At 38.5% G+C, this 20,888-nt stretch overlaps 1 protein-coding gene across 1 annotated transcript; it reads right to left on the bottom strand.

Annotated features, from left to right (window-relative positions):
• Window positions 1-20,687, bottom strand: SH2D1A (SH2 domain containing 1A). Its single transcript, XM_004379595.2, has 4 exons — window positions 20,444-20,687; window positions 9,025-9,088; window positions 4,117-4,261; window positions 1-2,359 (listed from the first exon to the last, which is right to left on the bottom strand). The coding sequence occupies exons 1-4, from the start codon at window positions 20,578-20,580 to the stop codon at window positions 2,319-2,321; spliced, it is 387 nt and encodes a 128-aa protein (XP_004379652.1). The 5' UTR covers window positions 20,581-20,687; the 3' UTR covers window positions 1-2,318.
• Window positions 20,688-20,888: the final 201 nt, after the last annotated feature.

The raw sequence follows: 20,888 nt of genomic DNA, 5'->3' as shown, positions 1-20,888 counted from the left end.
TAAAATAAACTCAAGTGGAGTATGTTGCTTATAACAATCAATTATATGAGATCAAAAGGGCAACATTTGCCCAAAAGCAAAGATGAGAAGGCAGGAAGGGGTAGGAAACCAGGACGAAAAGAAACGGAGAAACTACGACAGAAATGGGGAGAGTGCTGACACATTGTGGGGAATGCAACCAATGTCATGGAACACTTTATGTACCACCTATGGAATGGGAAACTAATTTGCTCTGTGAACTTTCACCTAATGCACAATAAAAAATTGTAAAAAGGGAGGGGGGCTCTGGTAAAGGAACATGCTGACATAATTCATATATTTAGGATAATTCCAGGATGAACAAATTAGAGTAAAAATTAGTCACATCTATTAAAATTTAAACTCAAGCTACAAATAATTAAAAATCATTTCAACATGTGCATGTTATTTTGAAAGTCAGCTTTCTGAATTCCTTTACAAGTTAAAGTGATGCTTTTACTTCTGGAAATGGTAAACTGCCTAAAATGCACTGCTGTGGTCATGCTCGGCCTTTGCACACCCATATTGTTAGCAGCTGCTGTCTAGTCGATTCTGACTCCCACGTGCAGGGCAGAACTACTCCGCAGGGTTTTCAAGGCTGTGACCTTTCAGAAGCAGATCGCCAGGCCTATCTTCCGATGCACCTATGGGTGGGTTCGAATCACCAACCTTTAGGCTAGTAGTCGAGTGCTCAACCATTTGAGCCACCCAGGGACTCCCATAACATCCATTTTAAAAGCTCAGAAATCAGATCTTGCCAGCACACAAGAGAGCAGTTCTGTCTCTCGGCAGTTCACTAATATTAACCAAGCTCACTGACACTCATGTACAACCCAGAATTCCAATTTATTCATTTACAATGAAACTTAGCCTTTTTCTGTAAACCATGGGTCAGACTATGTGTGTTGACTCATCCTGCCTCTGAAGGCAGATCTACCTACATACTGGGAACTTCACTCATCTCTGCACTTATCACCTTTTAGGGCTATTGTTTTCTTGTCTTTTATTATTATTTTCTTTTATTGTTTTCTTGTCCAGCTAGACAGTCAGCTACCTGAGGGCAGGGACCGGGTGATTCTACTTCTCTACAACCACTGCCTCTTATGTCTATTGAGTGAATGAATTCTATGAGCCCTGAAGCAACTTCACATGTAATTAATCACAAAAGTCATGAAAATATAAACGTAAGAAGAAAATGCAAATACTCATCACTGCATAAAATTTTGACACTTGGAATTATTAAAAATTAATGTAATCATAAGTTTTTCGATGTTCTTGTAAGGTTACCTAATAGGGAGACTGCTTGCAAATCAGTTACTCATGAGCCAAAGCTCCTGAAGTTTCCCTTCAGAAGTAAATGAAAAGGAGAAAAGTCCACTTCGCTGGATTTGTAATATAATTTCCAATCCTGTAGCATCAAATACAATACACGTTTTAGAGCATATTTTAAAGTATGGGATTTAAAGCTCCAGAGCCCTGTTGGCGCATTGGTTAAGCCCTCGGATGCTAACTGAAAGGTTGGCGGTTCAAATTCTCCCAGTGGCTTCGTGGGAAAATGACCTGGCGATCTGCTCCTGTAAAGATTACAGCCTAGGAAACTCTGTAGGGCAGTTCTACTCTGTCGCATGGGGTCACTATGAGTTGGAACTGACTCCACTGCATACAACAACAACAAAGCTCCAGATTGGTCTGTAGATTTTATTGTCCAACATCAGAACACTCGGCAAGAAGTTGCTTTCAGAATTAAACCGTAATTCTTCACTGTTTATCCAGTACTTGTTCTAGCACACAGCGCACAGCTTCATAAATCCCAAAAGAGCCTATGACACCATAGCTAGTGGAGAGCATAACACCCAATGTAGAACCACGCGTGGAAAAGACACAAACAAGCTTCTAACCATACAATGAAGCAAGACTTTTTAAAATCAATAGCTATCAAATGATATTTCACTAAAAATGGTGGCTTTGACCAAAAAAATAAGGATTATTTTTATTTATATTTGGCAAGAGTTGACATTAATCTTTTATAAAGTATCCATTATGCTTTAAATTATTTTCCATTTGTAAATATAATCACTGAAAATAACCCAATGGATTTTTTTCCTCAATCTTCATTTCAAAGCTCCTCATTATCTACAAAGTCCATTTCAGCTTTAACATCATGCTAGATGCTTCCACTACAGGACTATGATGGTTTTAGAAATGCATTTGTAGCTCACTGAACTGTATTATCTACAATATACAAGACTGAGTATATATTTAAATTACTGAAAATAAAGTACAAGATGTTTTATTTTTCTTCATGGTGCTTTCAGGCAGACATCAGGGTTTTCTCTTCTCCCTAAAGAAAAATAATTTAAAAATCAAGAAAAGATAAACGTACAAACTATCAGAATTAAAGGTTAACTCAAACTTTGTTGTTGTGTGCCACTGAGTGGATTCCAGCTCATAGCGACCCTATATGACAAGCTAGAACTGCTCCATAGGGTTTCCTGGGCTGTAATAATTACCGGAGGAGATCAACAGGTCTTTTCTCCCATGGAGCAGCTGGTGGGTTAGAACCGATGACCTTTCAGTTAGCAGCCAAGCACTTAACCATTGCACCACCAGGGCTCCTTAACGCAAGCTTAGAATTAGAAATTTTCCAGCTGCATTAAACTCACAATGATACAACTCATATACCTCAAGCAACTAGTATTTAAAATTGAATTATTTAAAAAAATAGAATAATGAGACGAAACGAACAATTAGCAATTTGTAAATTAGCATTCTATTTACATTTCTATTATAAAGGCTAACTATTCATTAATTTAATTCATCACTTGAATTAATTGTCAGTTTATGCCTGAGTCAGGGTCCCTGTCAAAAAGGATATAATAATTTATTTTCTTTTATCATAAATATTTATTATTTCAATCCTCTTACTCCAAACAAGTGACTAACACCTTTCAGTAGAGGAATAAGCAGTCATATATCAGATAGCTGCAGACATTGGCTGGTATTCTGTCTTTAGCTTGACGCATACCCTAAAATAGCTTTGTTCAGGAGAGGTAACAATTTACGCCAGTGTAATAATAAAGTCTACTAATTTAATATCCTTTGCTACAATAAAATTTCATTAATTCAAGCACAACAAATTCAGAAATCAGGATCACAGAGGCCAGGCTAACATTAGCTTTCACATCCCTGAAGAAAAAGAATTTACTACGCAAACGTAAAGGACAGCCCAGGTGTTCTCTGAATTATCCCATCTTTCAAATTTCACCCGTTGCTGTTGTGTCAATTCTAAGTCTTATGACCCTACAGGGCAGAGTAGAACTGCCCCATAGGGTTTCCAAGGCTGTAATCTTTGCAGAAGCAGACTGCAACATCTTTCTCCCGCGGAGTGGCTAATGGGTTCGAACCTCCGATCTTTCGGTTAGCAGTCGAGCACTTAACCACTGCACCACCAGCACTCCTTAAGATGGAACAAAAGAAAAAAAAAACAAACTCGTTGCCATCGAGTCGATTCCAACTCACAGTGTCAGGTAGCAGCTTGTGGACAGCGTCAAGTAGCAGCTTGTGAATTTGAACTGCCGACCTTTAGGTTAGCTGACAAGCTCTTAACCACTGTACCCCCAGGGCCCCAAGATGGGACAAGAGGGGATAAAATATTGTGGGCACATAGAATTTTTGGTATTTTTGCAAAGTTTCATTAAAAGTTTATAGTATGTTACTGTATTCTTATGCCATCGAGTTGATTCCAACTCATGGCGACCCCATATGTTACAGAGTAGAATTGCTCCATAGGGTTTTCTTGGCTGTAATCTTTATGGAAGCTGATTACCGGGTCTTTCTTCTGCAGTGCCGCTGGGTGGGTTCAAACCGCCCACCTTTTGGTTACCAGCCAAGCGCAAACTGTTTGTGCCACCCAAAGTATCATTAAAAGTTTATACTATAGTATATTGAAATCACAGCATGTAAATAGTCACCTCTCTCCCTTGATTTGCTGCCTACATCAACTTTCTAACTCATTTTTCTTACAGAACTTCCTACAACTATATGGTTATGAACGGGCTGACTCATACAACTCTATACAAAATTAGTGGTAAACCATACCTGTAGTACCTTGCGTACTTTTAGCAGAGGGCTTCTTCTCAACTGGATACTGCAGAGGTATTACAATGCCTTGATCTGGCTTCTGAAATGCTGAAATGAGATTTTTTATTTTCCGGAAAAATCTTTTATGTACCCCAGGAGCTGTCTGGAAAATAAAAGGCCAAGCAAATTATTCACCTACCTCATAATGATATGAAAAAGCCTACAAAATGTGTGAGGAATGCTTAGAGAGGTAACATTTGTGTAACTTGTTCAAATATTTGAAAACATAAGGAAGAAGGAAAAAAACAACATTCCAGAAGAGCTTGCTCTGGTTGGCTGAATTTCCCTGCAAGAAGAGCTAATGAGCTGTCATATCAGTCCTCCCAGGGGTAGTTTTAGTTTGTACAAGCTCTTGCTCATCGCCCTACCCTTCCTGCCTGCTACCCATCATACATCCTGAACCTCTAAGGGTATACAGGCCATTACCCACGATGAATTCACCAACAGATAGGAGGCAGTTAAACACAGAAAAAAACACAAATCCTACAGGTCATTAATAAAAAGCCTGAGGAACCAAAACACCAACAACCCATCCTTCCTGTCATCTTTCCACAATATAAAATGCTACATAGGAAATGAAAAATTGACTGTTGTGATACACACAATGCGTGGCTAGTAGTCCTCATACTTTTTCACCTCACAATAGGTCCTGCCTCGTCCTTCACATTAAATTTTTTCCTCCTTGAGAAACTTCTGTATCCTCCCCAAAAGTACTCTCTCCGTCAACACTTCATCGTGACGAGATTTGCTCTATGACACGAAAATAAAAGACTCTATAAGGTCACCTTTATTTTTTTGTTTGTTTTTAAAGAGATCGTTATTTGCAGGTGACTATTAAAATGTATTCCTTTCCTGACATCTGTTCTCTTGCAAAGACACTTGCAACAACAATTTCCTGCAAGAGCTTATGAGGCAAGGTTTAGGCGTCAACTCAAAACTGTCATTTTACTTGAAATAAAATAGTATTGCTATGAGCCATTGAACAATGACTTGTTTTTTTAGAAAGTTGTTTTTCAGCTCTTCCACCTGGAAGATTTTTGAGGTGGAAGCTGTTTGTTTTTTAGCATTTAATGAGGAAATGTGAAGGCTGGCATGCAGACTTCTGTCAACTAGACTAAAAGCTGGAGATAGCACACTGTTCATAGTAAGTCTTGGTCACTTCCTACATTGGAGTATATAATTTTTCATGGAAAACAATGCAAAAGTCTCAATGGAATGTTCTTAGTTCTAAATTAGTGTTCACCCATAGACTCACACAGCTAGGAGCCTCAGTAGATGTAGAACACTGTTCCACCCATCCTATGGTCAAAACATCTTCCTGAAACTATTGAGATCTCATCCGAAATAATCCCTGGCCATTCTTGCAGGGGTCCAAACAGTTCTTTGGCTCCAAAATTGCATCTACAAATTGCAAAGGTAGGCTATAGGCACAAAATGCCTCTTCATGCCCTCCTTAGAGCATTTTTCTCATTTTCAAAGCACTTTCCCATCTCTTTCCTCTATTTCAGTTCTTCTCATTTGACAGATAAGAAAATGAAAGTACAAGAGATTAATTAGCTTGTACACGGTCACACAGATAACGAAGGGCAGAACTGGCACTTGATCCCAGGACCTGGTCTCTTGCCTTTCAGAGCGAGCCTGCACTAAACAGGTTCTAGTAAAGCTAGTCACCGACCAGAATAGAAACTATACACTCCCTCAGTGTGGAAATATTTCAAACCACACAGCTTTTTAGCTATTCTTGTGGCTTGTAAAACCATTTATCAACAGCAGCATCTTTTTTATGGGACTGATACGCAGTTAACACTTGATTATCCATGCTAACAGAGAGGAATAATAGCACTGGATGTATAAAAGCAATATGAATTTGGAATGCAACATTTCATTGGCAAATGGCTGACCTAAATTTATGGTGTTTTGCTTAGAGTAATAAGTAAAATTATTTAGCATCTACTGATAATCAAATTCCCAGGGAAGCCCAAAGGCACTGAAGTAAGCAGGGGGAGGTCAGCCTAGAGTTAAAAATGTACTGCTGACAATGCACATATTAATATATGATAGTTGGCTGTACGTACAATTTTCTGAATTAATTATAATATAGCAAAATTTTAGCTTCAAACACATGACTAAGTTAATGCACTAGGCAATGATCAAATCTAAAAGTCTATTTAAAACTCAATATATGATATTTGTCCTTCATAGTTCAGTCGATCCAGGGATCATTTTCATTCCACTCTTTGCAACAACTTCCAGACTTCCCTCGATTTCTAGCATAATCTTTGAGCAGACAGCACAGTGCTACTGCCATGATTTTTCCTGCAGTGGCAAACCAAAGCATTGTTCCAAAAGGCAGTATAAATAGCTATCATTTATCCAACTATGAAAATAGCTTTACCACAAGAATTGCATCACTGACAACTCCCATCCTGTCACTAAACTCAACTATTGTTCAAATTTGCACATTTCTCATACTGTCACCTCTTAGTTATCCATGAAAGCATGTTTGGATCACAGCTGGTCTTCAATATGCTCTAGAGAAAGTTCTTCCAGTCAGGTGGTATGAGCTCTGAGAATACACACCAGTTTAATATTCACCTTAGCAAAACGTAACTGAGGAGGCAAATTTAGTAGATGGAAAAAGAGGCAATGTGCATTTCAAAAATAAATCTGAAGAGTCCTTTGAACTGTTTTCCATCTGGGGCTAATCCATGCCAATCTTCTGCTCTCTTAGTGCAGATAATTGCAATATTACTATATAAATGGGGTCAGACCAGACAATAGGATGAGGGGGCATTTATGTTCAATAAACCCTGTCTTCCTTAACATGATCACAACGCATGGAACGATCTGCATATGATGTTACCCTTGAAACAGGGAAAAGCAAGTTTAAAAACCAGGTTGCTAAACCCTAAGAATTTGAGATCCTTTCCATAAAGAATATTCTTCAGGAGCTGAAGGCTACTTCTTTAAAGAGAAGGTCTATTTCTGGTCAAATTATATACAAATATGTATATTAAAAAAAAACTCAAAAAAAAATCCACCGCCATTGAGTCAATCTCTACTCATAGCAACCCTACAGGATAGAGTAGAACTGTCCCATAGGTTTTCCAAGGAGCAGCTGGTGGATTTGAACTGTCGACCTTTTGGTTAGCAGCCGTAGCTCTTAACCACTGCTCCACCAGGGCTCCAGTCATATGTATATATGTATATAGTACACACAAATATTCTCCATAATAAATGAATTTTAATTTCTTATTCAATCATCTCAACAGTGATGCAGAGAATTAAAAAAAACTAAACAGGTATAAGTAGTTTTGATTAGACATGGTACCGCTTTTCCTCTAATTAGCACTACAGTATTAATTATCCTGATATAAAGCGACAAGGTTTTTGAAACCTTGCCCTAGTTCATCTTAGTAGTTCAAAATATTTGTAGTCCAAATTTGTGTATTTTAGTTTACAGATGAATTTTTAAAGGATAGAGCGATTTTAATTCTTTTTACGTCTAGACTTTAGAGTTCCTTAAATGCATAGACAGACCGAGATATTAACAAGGGCTGATTCGTATTTGTGTTTTCAAACGACTCATAATGAAGTACTTTCATTATAAAGACAGGCTGTTTTAAAGAGTCAGAAACCAGAGAAAGCATTTGAGGTCGAAGTTTTATTGTACAGACTTCTACGTTGGTAAGATAGGATATACTACCCTGGTTCGTGAAAACAGTTTCACTCTACGGGCATTTCTTGGAATAATGGTACAGTGGCTTTTAAACATTTTTAAAGCAGTAGAACCCTTTTTTTCTAATGAAATCCTATTCAGAGTCTCAGTTTATAAGCAAAATAAAAGGGAACTGCTCAGACTGTAGCCAGGCTGGGAACCAAAGGCATACCCACTTACCTCCCCTTCTCCCTCTGCAACCTCCAGGTAGCCCCAAGGCACCCAGGTAGAAGAACTCTAGGCTTCTGCAGAGCACAGTTTCAAAACCACTGCGATGTTCTCTCGTCTCTATTTCACCTATCCAAGTGTTGCCCACATGGCTCAGCTCAGAGTCCTGCTTCCACACCTAAAGCAGCCCTGATTACCCCAACCCTTGGAAAACCCTCCCTTCTCTGAACTCCTATGCTAGCTAACTTGGCCCTTGACTATATAAAACCGTACATTGTTCAGCAATTTTAGGGAGCTCACATTTTTGAGGGCTTACTACATGCCAGGCCATGTGACTAAGAGCTTCCTTTATCTCATGCATTATCTCATTTAATCCTCAAAACGGGCCCTATAAGTAAGGGACTATTCTTACGCTCATTTTACAGATAAAGAAACTGGGTCGCAAAAAAGTTAAGTTGCCTGCCCAAGGTCATAAAGCTAGCAGGGAAAGGTGGGGAGACCAGACTTGGGACCCCGGTCCACCTCTTGCTAGGATCTCCCCAAGGATACTAGGCTCTTAGAATATACGAGTCATGTTTTTTAATCTCCTCCCCCCGCCCACCCCCACCCCACAGCACCAACACTCATATTAGTATCGTTCAGCAAATAATTGCCAATCTAATCATTCCATTTATTTTTGGTATTTGATATGCTTTCTAAAATTTCAGATAAGCACTGAAAGTTTGACACAATCCTTCAGCTTTGTAAATCTTTCCCCCAAAGTCAGATCACTCTGTTCCAAGGTGGCTGGACGGGACTGGGACCAAAATTCCTCAAGGCTTCTTAATGATCCATGAACAATTTTGGATTGGGGCTTTAGTGACTTGAATCTGATGAATATTTTGGTAATGTATGATTTGATTGCCCTTTTATAAAACCAGTCTAAATTTCAAACACCTCCCTGATGCCCACAGAAGCAAAAATAAATAAAAGAGCTATACCTCAGCACTCCAAGAACCTGTTTCTGTCTGCGACACTCGGTATGTATAAATGTAACCTTGATACCTGTGAAAGAATAAACTTCCATTACTGAAAAATTCCAAAAGAACAATGGATGCTCTCAATTGGAGCTTACCATTATATATAAATGTTACGTATACTGGGACACACATGTATGGCACCATTGCATTCATAGGAAGAAAAGTCAGGCAAATTTAACTTGCTGTATAAATATTCTATCTGCCTAATCACAGCTCCAAGTCTGCCTTCTTTTTTTTTTTTCTTTCTTTTGAAATGTGGTTAGCTCACACTAATTTGTCCAGTTGAAAGACTGGACAGAAGGAAACTAAGAACCTGTTGTAATTGGTAAAAACTGTGAATTATTAAACAGCTTTAACAAAACGTAGTCTTATTGTTTTTAAGTAATATAAACCATTAAAGTGAAAACAGCATTTTACTGGGTTAAGGTATTGTCAGGCCTACTTAAAAATAGTAACATTAATTATAATATTAATAATATAGTAATATAATATTACTATTATATAGTAATACAGTATTACTATATATTAGTTTGTATTATACTATGTTCCTGTTGTTTTTCTTGTGTGCCATCAAGTTGATTCCGACTCATATTGACCCTGTAGGACAGAGTAGAACTGCCCCGTAGGGTTTCCTAGGCTGTAATCTTTATGGGAGCAGATCACCAGGTTTTTTCTTTCGTAGAGTTGCTGGTTGGTTCAAATCACCGACCTTTTGGTTAGCAGCTTGGTCATTGCACTACCAAGGCTCATATGATATGATATGACATATGATATGATATGACATATGATATGATGTATAGGGTGGCTATGAGTCGTAATGGACTTGACGGCAACAGATTTAATATAATATATAATATAATAAGTCAGAATGGACTCGACAGCAAGGGGTTTGGGTTTTTTTTATAATATGATATTAATATGATATAAGTCAGAATCAACGCAATGGCAATGGGTTTGGTTTTTTATTTTTTATAATATAATAGTAATTTGAATAAAAAGGAGTACCGCTGAAGTACTTGGAAGTAGCTTGTCATTTTAGATGGAGGAAACATTCTCCCCCATTACTCAGGGTGTATACACATTATGTATCTGTATAATATATTTCTATTACACCAAGAGTTTTACATGATTTATCTCTTTTGTATCCCACAACAATCCTATAAGCTTTATATTGTGAGATTCATTTTATAGATGAGGAAACCTAAGACTTTGAGAAGTTAAGTAACCAAAGCCACACCGGAGGACAAGCAGCAAAGCTGGGATTTGAATCACGCCCGTTTGACTCTAGAGCCCCAGCTCTTGATCCCCACATTGTAATGTGTATATATTATTTATTATGTTTTAGTATATATGGTAGTACAACTTCATTTGCCTAGCAAACTTTCACTTCACAGAAAAGGTAAAGTAAACTTTATAGTGAATGATTTCAAATTATGAATCTGAACTGAGTCAACAGGGTTTTATTTAACACAGTTTCAGACTCTTATTCTTGAGCACAAGTTTGGGTCAATATTAGATCTTTGATTAGGACCTCTAGTAACCTCTGGTTAAAATCAATGTGTTTAAACTTACAAGAACAGATGATGTTAAAGCATTCCAAACAGAGGGTCGTGCTTGAGTAATGGAGCACATTTGCCATTAATTCCTGTCAGAGCTAAAAGTCTTTAAATATGTGAGTTAAATTTCTATGCCTTTAATCAATATTCATTGGTACTGCTTATCGAAAGGGCAAATAAAAGCATTTAAAACACTCTAAACTGTTTCATTGGACTTGCGACACAGGCCAAAAGGTCAATTTAATTGCTGGTGTTATTATACGTTTCATTTTTGTTATGAAGGTTTTGCCAGAATTTTTAGATCTTTTATAAAATAGTTTGAGATATGCCTATATCTAATATACTGAATAAATATAAAATAGTACAGTGTTAAAATCTTTTTTTAAGCAATTGAAGTCTACCTCAAAGCCCACTGATTTCAGTAAGTACTCTACAGGGAACAAGGCAAGAGCTTTGATTTCCATTTTTCACTATGGGAACTCGAAACTTATGGGTTTAAGTGATTTCCTTAAAGCCACACAGCAAAATGGAGATAGAAGCAGGGTAATATCATAGGACCCTAGTTTCATTTTCCCTGTGGGAAGCGATTAATGGAAATATTCTGTATCATTAAGGGTGACATGAAAGTGCATTATTTAAAATCTCAGCAACAATGTAAGCAAAATGGTAAGCAGCCAGCTTTTCACTTTCTAAAACAGTGGATCTCTAAAAAAAATACAATGAATCTATCTTCCTACTATCATTCAGCCTCATCTAGTCAAAATAAATGGGTCTGTTTTGAAAAAATGTTTCCTAACGAATGTGATCTTATCTCACTTTCAGTTAAGCAGCAGGAACCTGAGTACCACTTCAAACGTTCTTACCTTCTTCAGTCTCTGAACAACCTGGTGTCAATGGCACATCAAACTTCTCATGATTAACACATCCAATGTTAACAAATTTCTTACCCTTCCCGAACTCCTCAAATTTCTGAATGAGCAAAATTGTTTCAGCCCTCGAATAAGCCAGCAGTTCATATGTTCCACTTTCAAATCGCTGAAGTTACCGACCAAGGACCACCTGCAGTCAACTCTTATGGTTATAGGTTATGGATGGACGAGATCTGAAACCGTGCAACTCAAACTACAGTCCCCGGGCCAGCAGCATCAGCACCACCTGGCAGCTTGTTAGAAATGTAGAATCTCAGGCCCAACCCCAGAACTGCTGAATCAGAATCTGCATTTTAACAAGATCTCCGGGTGATTAGTATGAACATGGAAGTTAGAGAAGGACTGATCCAAAATGCAAAGAGAATGCCCGAACCTCACTGGGAGTATTGACGGAAACTTTCCCAATGTCAAGCTGGCTTCTTTCACCCACCTAAGGCACTTCAGTCTCCCCCATAGTCACTCAGTCTGTGCTTAAAGAATACAATTTAATTTTTAATATAAGCTGAAGTTTTGTCAACTGTTTTCATAGAGCAGTGTTTCTCAACAATTACCCTCCCTTCCCCAACAAGATTTAAAGTTTTTTTCTGTAGTTTGTATTATGAAACAATAATTTTATAATACAAAATTAAACTAAAATATTGAATATGTTTTTTTCAAACTACACATACCCTCTCCCCGTCTGCTGAAAATCACTGTTCTAGAAAACAACTTGGCAATTTGTGACAAGAGCTATGAAACCTTGCATATTTTTGACCTAATAATCTTGCTTATCTTCACACAATCCAAAGAAATGAATCAAAAGAAAAGAGCAATTTGACAAATATTTTCATAGTAGTTCTATTTTTAATAGCGAAAAATTGAATTAATCTAAATACCCCCAAATAAGGAATGATTACTCAAAAATCGGACGACGCATTGCATTAACAAATCTCTTTAAAGTATTAAAAAGCAAAGATATCACTTTAAGGACTGAGGTGCTCCTGAGCCAAGCCATGGAGTTTTCAATCGCCTCATACGCATGCAAAAGCTGGACAATGAATAAGGAAGCCTGAAGAATTGATGCCTTTGAATTATGGTGTTGGCGAAGAATATTTAATATACCACGGCCTGCCAAAAGAACAAACGAGTCTGCTTGGAAGAACTACAGCCAGAGTGCTCCTTGGAAGCTAGGATGGCGAGACATCGTCTTAGGTACTTTAGACATGTAATCAGGAGGCATCAGTCCCTGGAGATGGACGTCATGCTTGGTAAAGTAGAGGGTCAGCAAAAAAGAGGAAGACCCTCAACAAGATGGATTGACACAGTGGCTGCAACAATGGTCTCAAGCATAGCAACGATTGTGAGGATGGCACAGGACCAGACAGTGTTTCGTTCTGTTGTACATAGGGTCGCTATGAGTCGGAACCAACTCGATGGCACCTAACAACAACAATGATGGTCTAAGAAGATCTCTGTGTGGCACAAACAGTTTGTGCTCAACTACGAACCTAAAGGTTGGTGATTCAAACCTACCCAGTGGCACCGAGGAAGAAAAGCTTGGCAATCTGCTCCCATAAAAATTACATCTGAGAAAACCCTATGGAGCACAGCTCTACTCTGTAACACATAGGGTCACTATGAGTCGGAATCCACTAACAGCAACGGGTTTTGTTTGATTTTTGGATCATGATCTAACTTTATATTGCGATTATTTATAGATCTTTTATTTATGTTAACAAACATCCATTACGTGCTCTAAGTACTTTACGGACTTTAACTCATACAATAATCTTCATAACAACCCTATGAGTAAGTACTATTTACTATTATCACCCCCATTTTACAGATAAGGAGACTGAGACACAGAAAGTTTAAGTAACTTGCCCAAGGTAAAATAGCTAATTACGTGGCAGAGCTGGGATACACACGCAGAAGGTTCTGGCTAGAAGATCTGGGCTCTTAACCACCAGTCTATGCTGCCTCTCTCCTATACTAGCTTCTCCTAATACTATAGGCACCTAGAGGGAATGAACGAACAAATTGGTCAGAAAGACAATTCCAAATGCACAGTTCTCATAAAGGGAAGGAGTCGGTGTCATGGATTGTAAATCCTATCTCTATGATGTTAATGAGATGGGATTAGTGGCAGTTATGTAGACTCAATCTACAAGATTAATCTACAACTTAAGCCAATCTCTTTTGAGATATAAAAGAGAGAAGTGAGCAGAGAGACGGAGGACCCTCATACCACCAAGAAACAAGAGCCAGGAGAATAGTGCATCTTTTAGACCCAGGGTCCCTGTGCTGAAATGCTCCTAGACCAGAGGAAGATTGATGACAACGCCCAGAGCTGACTGAGAGAGAAAGAGTTCCCCTGGAGCTGGCACCCTGATTTCGGACTTTTGGCCTCCTAGACTGTGAGAGAATAAATCTCTCTCCTTCAAGCCATCCACTTGTGGTATTTCTGTTATAACAGCACTAGATAACTAAGGCAGTCAGCTGGACCAAGGGCTGGAACTGTCCACTAAGGTGGAGCGTGGGGGAGGGGGAAGAAGAAAAGAGGCCAAGTAGGGAGAGCCCAGAAGAGGTCAACCCAGTCTTCCTCTTTGCTTAAGCTAAATGACATCTTCAGGCCAATCTTGCAACTTCAATTTTACACTGTCAACCAGAATCAGCTCTTGGCTTACTTGTCTGTGCATGGTTTGTGTGTGGCAAATTTAATTCTAGGCTGGCCTTCAGGCTCATTCTGACATTAATGTATTGTGCTTGGAAAATCCAAAATAATTTTGGTGACCTAAATTATCATGAAAATAAATTTGCCACCAGCATATACAACAATCCAATTGTATTCAAAAACTAAATGTAATTTAAGTTATAATTTCTCACTCTTTTGAGTTCATTGCCACGTTGTTCCCTTCTATTACAACTGATAAGCTGGGTTTTTATTTTGTCACTGCTCCCCCTATTCCTCCAGTTCAATTGTTTAATAGGTACTTTATTTCTTGTAATTCCTTTAAATCTTAAAGAACAAAAAGATAATTATCCTTTTATCTAAAGTCATATATGTCTAATGACTTCATAATATGTGTCCTTGAGGTTAAAGAACATAATAGCATTCCCTCTTCCAAACCTTCCACCAGATAAATAGAAAACAAAGTCACATATGAACAGAAGGATGTTAATCATGGAAATAAACTATTTCTTTAAACTAAATTTTTTTAATTTGCTTTCCTCTTATCACCATCAAATGATCCCAGTGGGCATTCAGTATTTTCCCAATGGCTGCCTACATGAGGATGAGAAAGGGAGGAATGTGAGAGCACATATATACCTTAGTGAAAAGAAACTGCATATACCTAGAACCCTAAAGAGAAAAAAGCAAAAAGAAAAAAACTATTTGCATTAATCAGGGCTTTCAGTATACTGGATAAATACAAGAAAATTATGTACAATCAGTAGTTTTCCTATGCAACAGAAAATATAATGGAAAAAGATTTCAGTTATGATAGAAACAACAAAAATAGACACATACACAATAACTAGAAATAAACTTAACAAAAAACGTGCAGGACCTACAGGAAGAAAACCACAGAACTTTATACTGATGGATATAACCCATTGCCGTCAAGTTGATTCCGACTCATTGTGACCCTGTAGGACAGAGTAGAACTGCCCCACAGGGTTTCCAAGGCTGTAAATCTTTACAGAAGCAGACTGCACATCTTTCTCCAGCAGAGCAGCTGGTGGGTTCAAACTGCCAACCTTTCAGTTAGCAGCTCAGCACTTAATCATTGCGCCACCAGGGCTCCTTGATGGATATAAATAAACAAAATTAATAAATGGAGAGACATACCATGTTTTTAGACGGAAGACTAAATTCTTTAAAGATAACAATTCCTTTTAATTTATTAATTAGTTTAATGCAATTCCGGTGGGATTTTTTTAACTTAACAAAATGATTCTAGAGTTCATCTCAAAGCACCAATAGGCAAGAATAGCAAATAATATTTTAAAATGTATTAAAGCATTATCGCACTATAGTACTAGTAGTACAAGAATAAATGTATCAATACAGCCAAATAGATAGTCCAGAGAAAATAATTGTTATATATAAGAATTTAAAATAATGTAAAGTAAGCTAACAGCTCAATGGAGAATGAAAGTTCTATTTAAAAAATCATGTTAGAACAATTGTTAGCTATTTGGATGCAAAATCAATTTAGATCTTTCTTCACATTAATATTCCAAATGGAATTAAGGAGTTAAATGTAAACTAACCAAACCATAAATTTAAAACAAAAACTGAAATTAAGTTTTATGACATCTCTGGAGGTGGAAGGACTTTCTAAGCTGGGAAGCGAAAAAAGAAATCAAAACACAAAATGAGTGACAGATCTGTGCATGTCCAAAAAAAAAAAAAGGAATGTCAAACACCAAACTGAGAAATGATACCTGCAACAAACACAACAGATCAAGGATTAATATGCAAAAACTCACAATGTGTTTAAGAAAAGCAGTTAAATGTGCAAAGTACACAAAGAACCAATTCATGAGCAAGGAAATACAACAGCTTAACAACCACAAAGAGACATCCATCACTAATCAAAAAAAGTATAAAATAAAGAGTGAGATACCATATATCAAGGAGAATTTGTTTTTACACAAGAATACCCATTGCTAGGGAGGGTGTGGTGAAATGGATACTCTCGTGCATTATTGATGAGCATATAAATTAGAATAACCATTTAGAAAAAAATGGTGCTCCTATGAACACTAACAATCCTAAGCTGTTCATGTTTTCTGACCTCAAAATTCCACATCTGGAAATTTATGATAAGGAAATAATCATAATCATAAATACAAGGAAAACTTTAGTGAAATATGAATCATGATGGAATTTATATAATAGCAAAAAATGGAATGATTCGCATGTCTAAAGACAGGTGACTGATTAAGGAAAATATGGTACATTCAATGTCTCTACTGTCATGTAATCATTAAGAATAATGCTTTAAATCCATTTGTAATAACATATATGAGTGGGGTTTTTTTCATGTGAAATGGAAAACGTAGCAGAATACAATGTTGTAAGAGCCCATGTGTGCCTACAGAACAATGCATTTTATTAAAATGTAGAAGAAAATCCACTTAATTTTCAATAGTTGCCTTTAGGTTATAAAACGATGGATGATTTTTCCCTCATGTCCATTATCTATATTTTTCAACTTTTCTATAATGAATAGATATCACTTAGAAGGAATTATTTTTATTTTTCAGTTTTCTATAATGAATAGGTATTACTTATAAGGAACTATTTTTATTTTTCAATTTTTCTATAATGAATAGGTCTTACTTATAAGGATCTATTTTTATTTTTAAATTTTTCTATAACGACTAGGCATTACTTATAAGGAACTATTTTTAAATAGACTTATACAATGCTCTAGATATACTTAGAAAAATTATTTGGAAGAATAACTTCTCATTTTCAATGAAGATGAGCAATCCTATAAATGGAAAACTTTAGTGCTTTTAGAATGAGTTTCAGATTTCTAAAAGTGAACAGAGGAAAATTTTCAAAGGCCCTATCTAAACGCTATGATTAGAGGGTTCCCAACTGGGGAAAGAAGCAAGTTTAGTTTGAAAGAAGGAGCCCTGGTGGCACAATGGTTAAGTGCTTGGCTGCTAACGGAAAGGTTGGCAGTTCGAACCCACCCAATGGCTCTATGGGAAGAAGACTTGGCAATCCGCTCCTGTAAAGATTACAGCCTAGAAAACCCTACGGGGCAGTTCTACTCTGTCACATGGAATCGCTATGAGTCGGAATCAACTCAACAGCACCCAAACCACGACAATAGTTTGAAAGGCATACACAGTGTGTTGTTTCTGCAATAAAAAGACAGAAACTAAAGCTCAACAAAACCTTCTTGGATAATGGAAACAAAAGATTGAATGAAAACCCATTCTGTGTGAATCCTACAGTCAGTGTATGTTTGTTGACTATATCTTGTTGGACATGTGTATGGTACCATTTACATTTTTATTTCAACTCATATCATAAACATAAGAGTTTTGTTTTACAATGAGTATGTGGTTTATTTCAAATTAAAAATGGATTTCTTTGTTATTACAGTATAGTACCAAAAAGGGGGCATGAAATATTTATGTTTATCAAAAGGGACCCTGGAATATATGCCACTAAATAAATATTCCATATCCAACAAGGTAAAATTAAAAAAAAAAAAGTAGGGGAGGGACCCCGGGCTCAAAAAGGTTGAGAAACTCTGATAAAAGGCAATGTATCCTTGTATCACAGCAGAGTCTGACAACCCGGCTATCACTCTAACAGTCCCATAAGACTTGGAGGCTGCTGTGTACCAATCAAAGGACATATTCGCGGGACTCTCAATTTGCTTACTAACTCAGATTTCTGCTCCTTCGTAGGAGGTTTTCATGGAAAGCTAAGCATCATTAAAAAAATGCATTTATGCAAGATTCACTTTGGGTGAAAGCTAAATGTTTGAAAATTTCCCACCTGTCTAAATTAATTCCTTATGTGGCCTTGACTTACATGGACAAAAGGCTACAGTTCCATATTTTACTTACAGCAATCTTATGCAGAAGATAGGGCATGCATTACTATTCCTGTTTTATAAATATGGAAACCAAGGCACCGAGAAGTTCAGTGACTTCCTAAGGGCCTGCATCCTGGACGCTTGACATCAGTCCAAAGCTCTTTGCAGTAAAGAACAGAATTTGCCTTGACAGTTGATTAATTCCTCCATTCAAAAATATTTACTGAGCATCTACTATGTGCCAGGTTGTGTTCCTAGGGCTGGAGATAGAGCAGTGACCACTACAATGTCCCCTCCCTTGTAGAGATTACATTTTAGCAGGAGAGCCCAGCAATAAATAAGTAAATAAACAAATATCAGAGAGTTTTAAGCTCCTTGAAAAACAATAAAGAGATAGAATGCAACAGGAACAGAGAGAGGACATTCATTTTAGATAAGGCAGTCAAAGTAGTCTTCTCTGAGGGATGAGACAGTTGAACAAATACATGAATCGAATGTATTTCTGGCAGAAGGGACAAAAAGCACAAAGACCCTACGAGGGAAGCCTGCTTGGCGTCTTTGAGAAATAGCAAGGAGGTCAATGTGGCTGAAGCCTTAGGTGAGTCTTGCCACACACTGTCCCCTGTTCTCCCTCCCCTACCCAGGCTTCTTTTGTACCTTCTTTTTGTACCTCTGGGTTCTGGCCCATCATCTCCTTTGTCAGCTTTTCTAAAGCAACCCCTTCCACCACCTGCTCACTCTTCCACCTCCTTTTGATAAGAAAAGAACCAGAAAACACCAGTTGGCTTTCAGTGGCCTTCCCTAGTTTCCAATTGGGGAAGACAATAATATAAGCAAAACATAAAGATCTGAGCCCAAGAGATTCAATAGCTTCCACATATTTCCCTTGAAGCCTTTACCATAAATTGATTTAGCATGCCAGAGAGTGAGGGTATTCCAGTTAACTTGAGAGCTGCCACAATCATGGATTGCCCCTTTTAAAAAGCCAACATACAAATGAAAATCCTCTAACACCAGCCTCGGTGTAATCTTTCTTCACTGACCCAGAAGGTACTTCAAAATCTTGCAGTCTATCATTAGGCACTAAACCAAGCATTTTTCCTCATTTTTTTCTGCCTAGGAACTACTGTGCAGGGCTGGTATTTTCATGGGTGCTTTTATCCTGTTGCTGAAAAGTGCTTGGGCTATGTCCTTCCCTAGAAATGCTCCCCTCCCCAGAATACTAAAAGAAATCAAGAAATCAAACTGAAAAGAGAAGGTAATAATAATAATACTAGCTTACACATATTGAACATTTACTATGTGTCAGCTCCAGTGCTAAGTTTTTTATGTGCATTACGGCATTTAATCCTCACAATCCTATGAGGTAGGTAGGAATATTATACCCATTTTATGGGTGACAAAACAAAGGGACTGAGAGGTTAACTTGCCAGAGGTCACAAGCCTAGCATCTGACTAGCACAGGATTAGATCTCAGCTCTGCCTGACTCTGGAGCCCTAGGGAAACGATGAAGGTGCATCTGATTTAAAATGGCAATTTAGCCTGACACATGCCTAAACAAAGGGCAAGGTTGAATTATAACAAGAGTGTGTTCCCTCTGTGCCCTTTATGACTGTTGTAAGTCCTGGCTTTTTTCAAAAGGGGTCCTCGTTCTGAAACCGCCAGCCCCCACACAATTCATCTAAAGGAAGCTAAATAAGCAGATCCAGAGAGGCAGTTTTATTCACAACCATTCTCCTCTGGCAACTCCAACCTAAGTGGCATTGCATTCTCAAAGTAATGGACTCAGTTTTTGAGTCTTTCTCCTCTCCTTGAATTCAACGGTCTTCCTTTGGGATTACGCCTCCAAAATCGTTTAAAGAGAGCTAGCTGAAGAGAGACCTTTCCTTCTCTTGGGAGCTGGTGGCCCCAAATCTGGCCAAGCCACCATTCCAGGGCTCCACCTTGCTGACCTCTAACTTGAAGGCAAAGCAGAAGCCGGGAGCCTGGATCTTTTTTGGAGCAACGGTAAATTCTAGGCGGTGTTTCCCCCACCTAAAATGACATTCTCTGCAGCTGCCCCAAAAAGGCCCTGGTGAAGTCCTTCTGGAGTAGAGGGAGCCCAGAACGCAAAATCCCCAGTGAGCTGCCTAGGCCAAAATGTGGTCCACCACGGCCCCAGGTTGGGCCAGAAGAAGCCCTCGGGCCCGTTGATGGAGCAGAGAAGGAGGCCTCTGGGAGCTCCGCCCGCCCTTGCCCCGTCCACTGCCATCGCCAACCCCACCCACAGCCTGCGCCCTCGGCAGGCCGAAGGCTGACTGCTGCAGGCCTGGTCCTGAGCCCCCGCGGAGACGTACTCACAGCACACACAGGCAGTACACGCCCGGGACACTCTCACTGTCCCTCAGCAAATAGCTACCATCCAGACCAGTGGCGAGCAGGAGCTTTTCCCCGGTCTCTCGGCTGATTTTGCCATGATACACAGTCACCGCCTCCATGGCCTGGTGGACTCTTGGGCAGGCCAAGGCAGGGGAAGGCAGAAGGCAGATGCCACCGCGTCTGCGGCCAGGCACTAGTCAGCCACCTGGATCCCAGTTCAGCCAGATGTGCGAAAAAGAGAAAGAAGCACCCGAACAACAGGATGTTGTTGACGTGCCGTAAAACCTCCTTCTCACACTTCAAGTAAGACCAGCTCAGCAATTTAGCAGCTTGGTTATTGCCACCAGGTTCACCTCCCCTCCCCACACCCTAATCATATGGAGAGGGAAAGAAAGTCTTGGCAAGAAGATTTGAGCTGCACTACCAA

The sequence above is a fragment of the Trichechus manatus genome, unplaced genomic scaffold (assembly GCF_000243295.1).
Source record: "Trichechus manatus latirostris isolate Lorelei unplaced genomic scaffold, TriManLat1.0 scaffold00066, whole genome shotgun sequence".
Classification (NCBI taxonomy): domain Eukaryota; kingdom Metazoa; phylum Chordata; class Mammalia; order Sirenia; family Trichechidae; genus Trichechus; species Trichechus manatus.
Note: the sequence above shows the minus strand (reverse complement) of the source record. Positions and strands in the feature narration are given on the sequence as shown.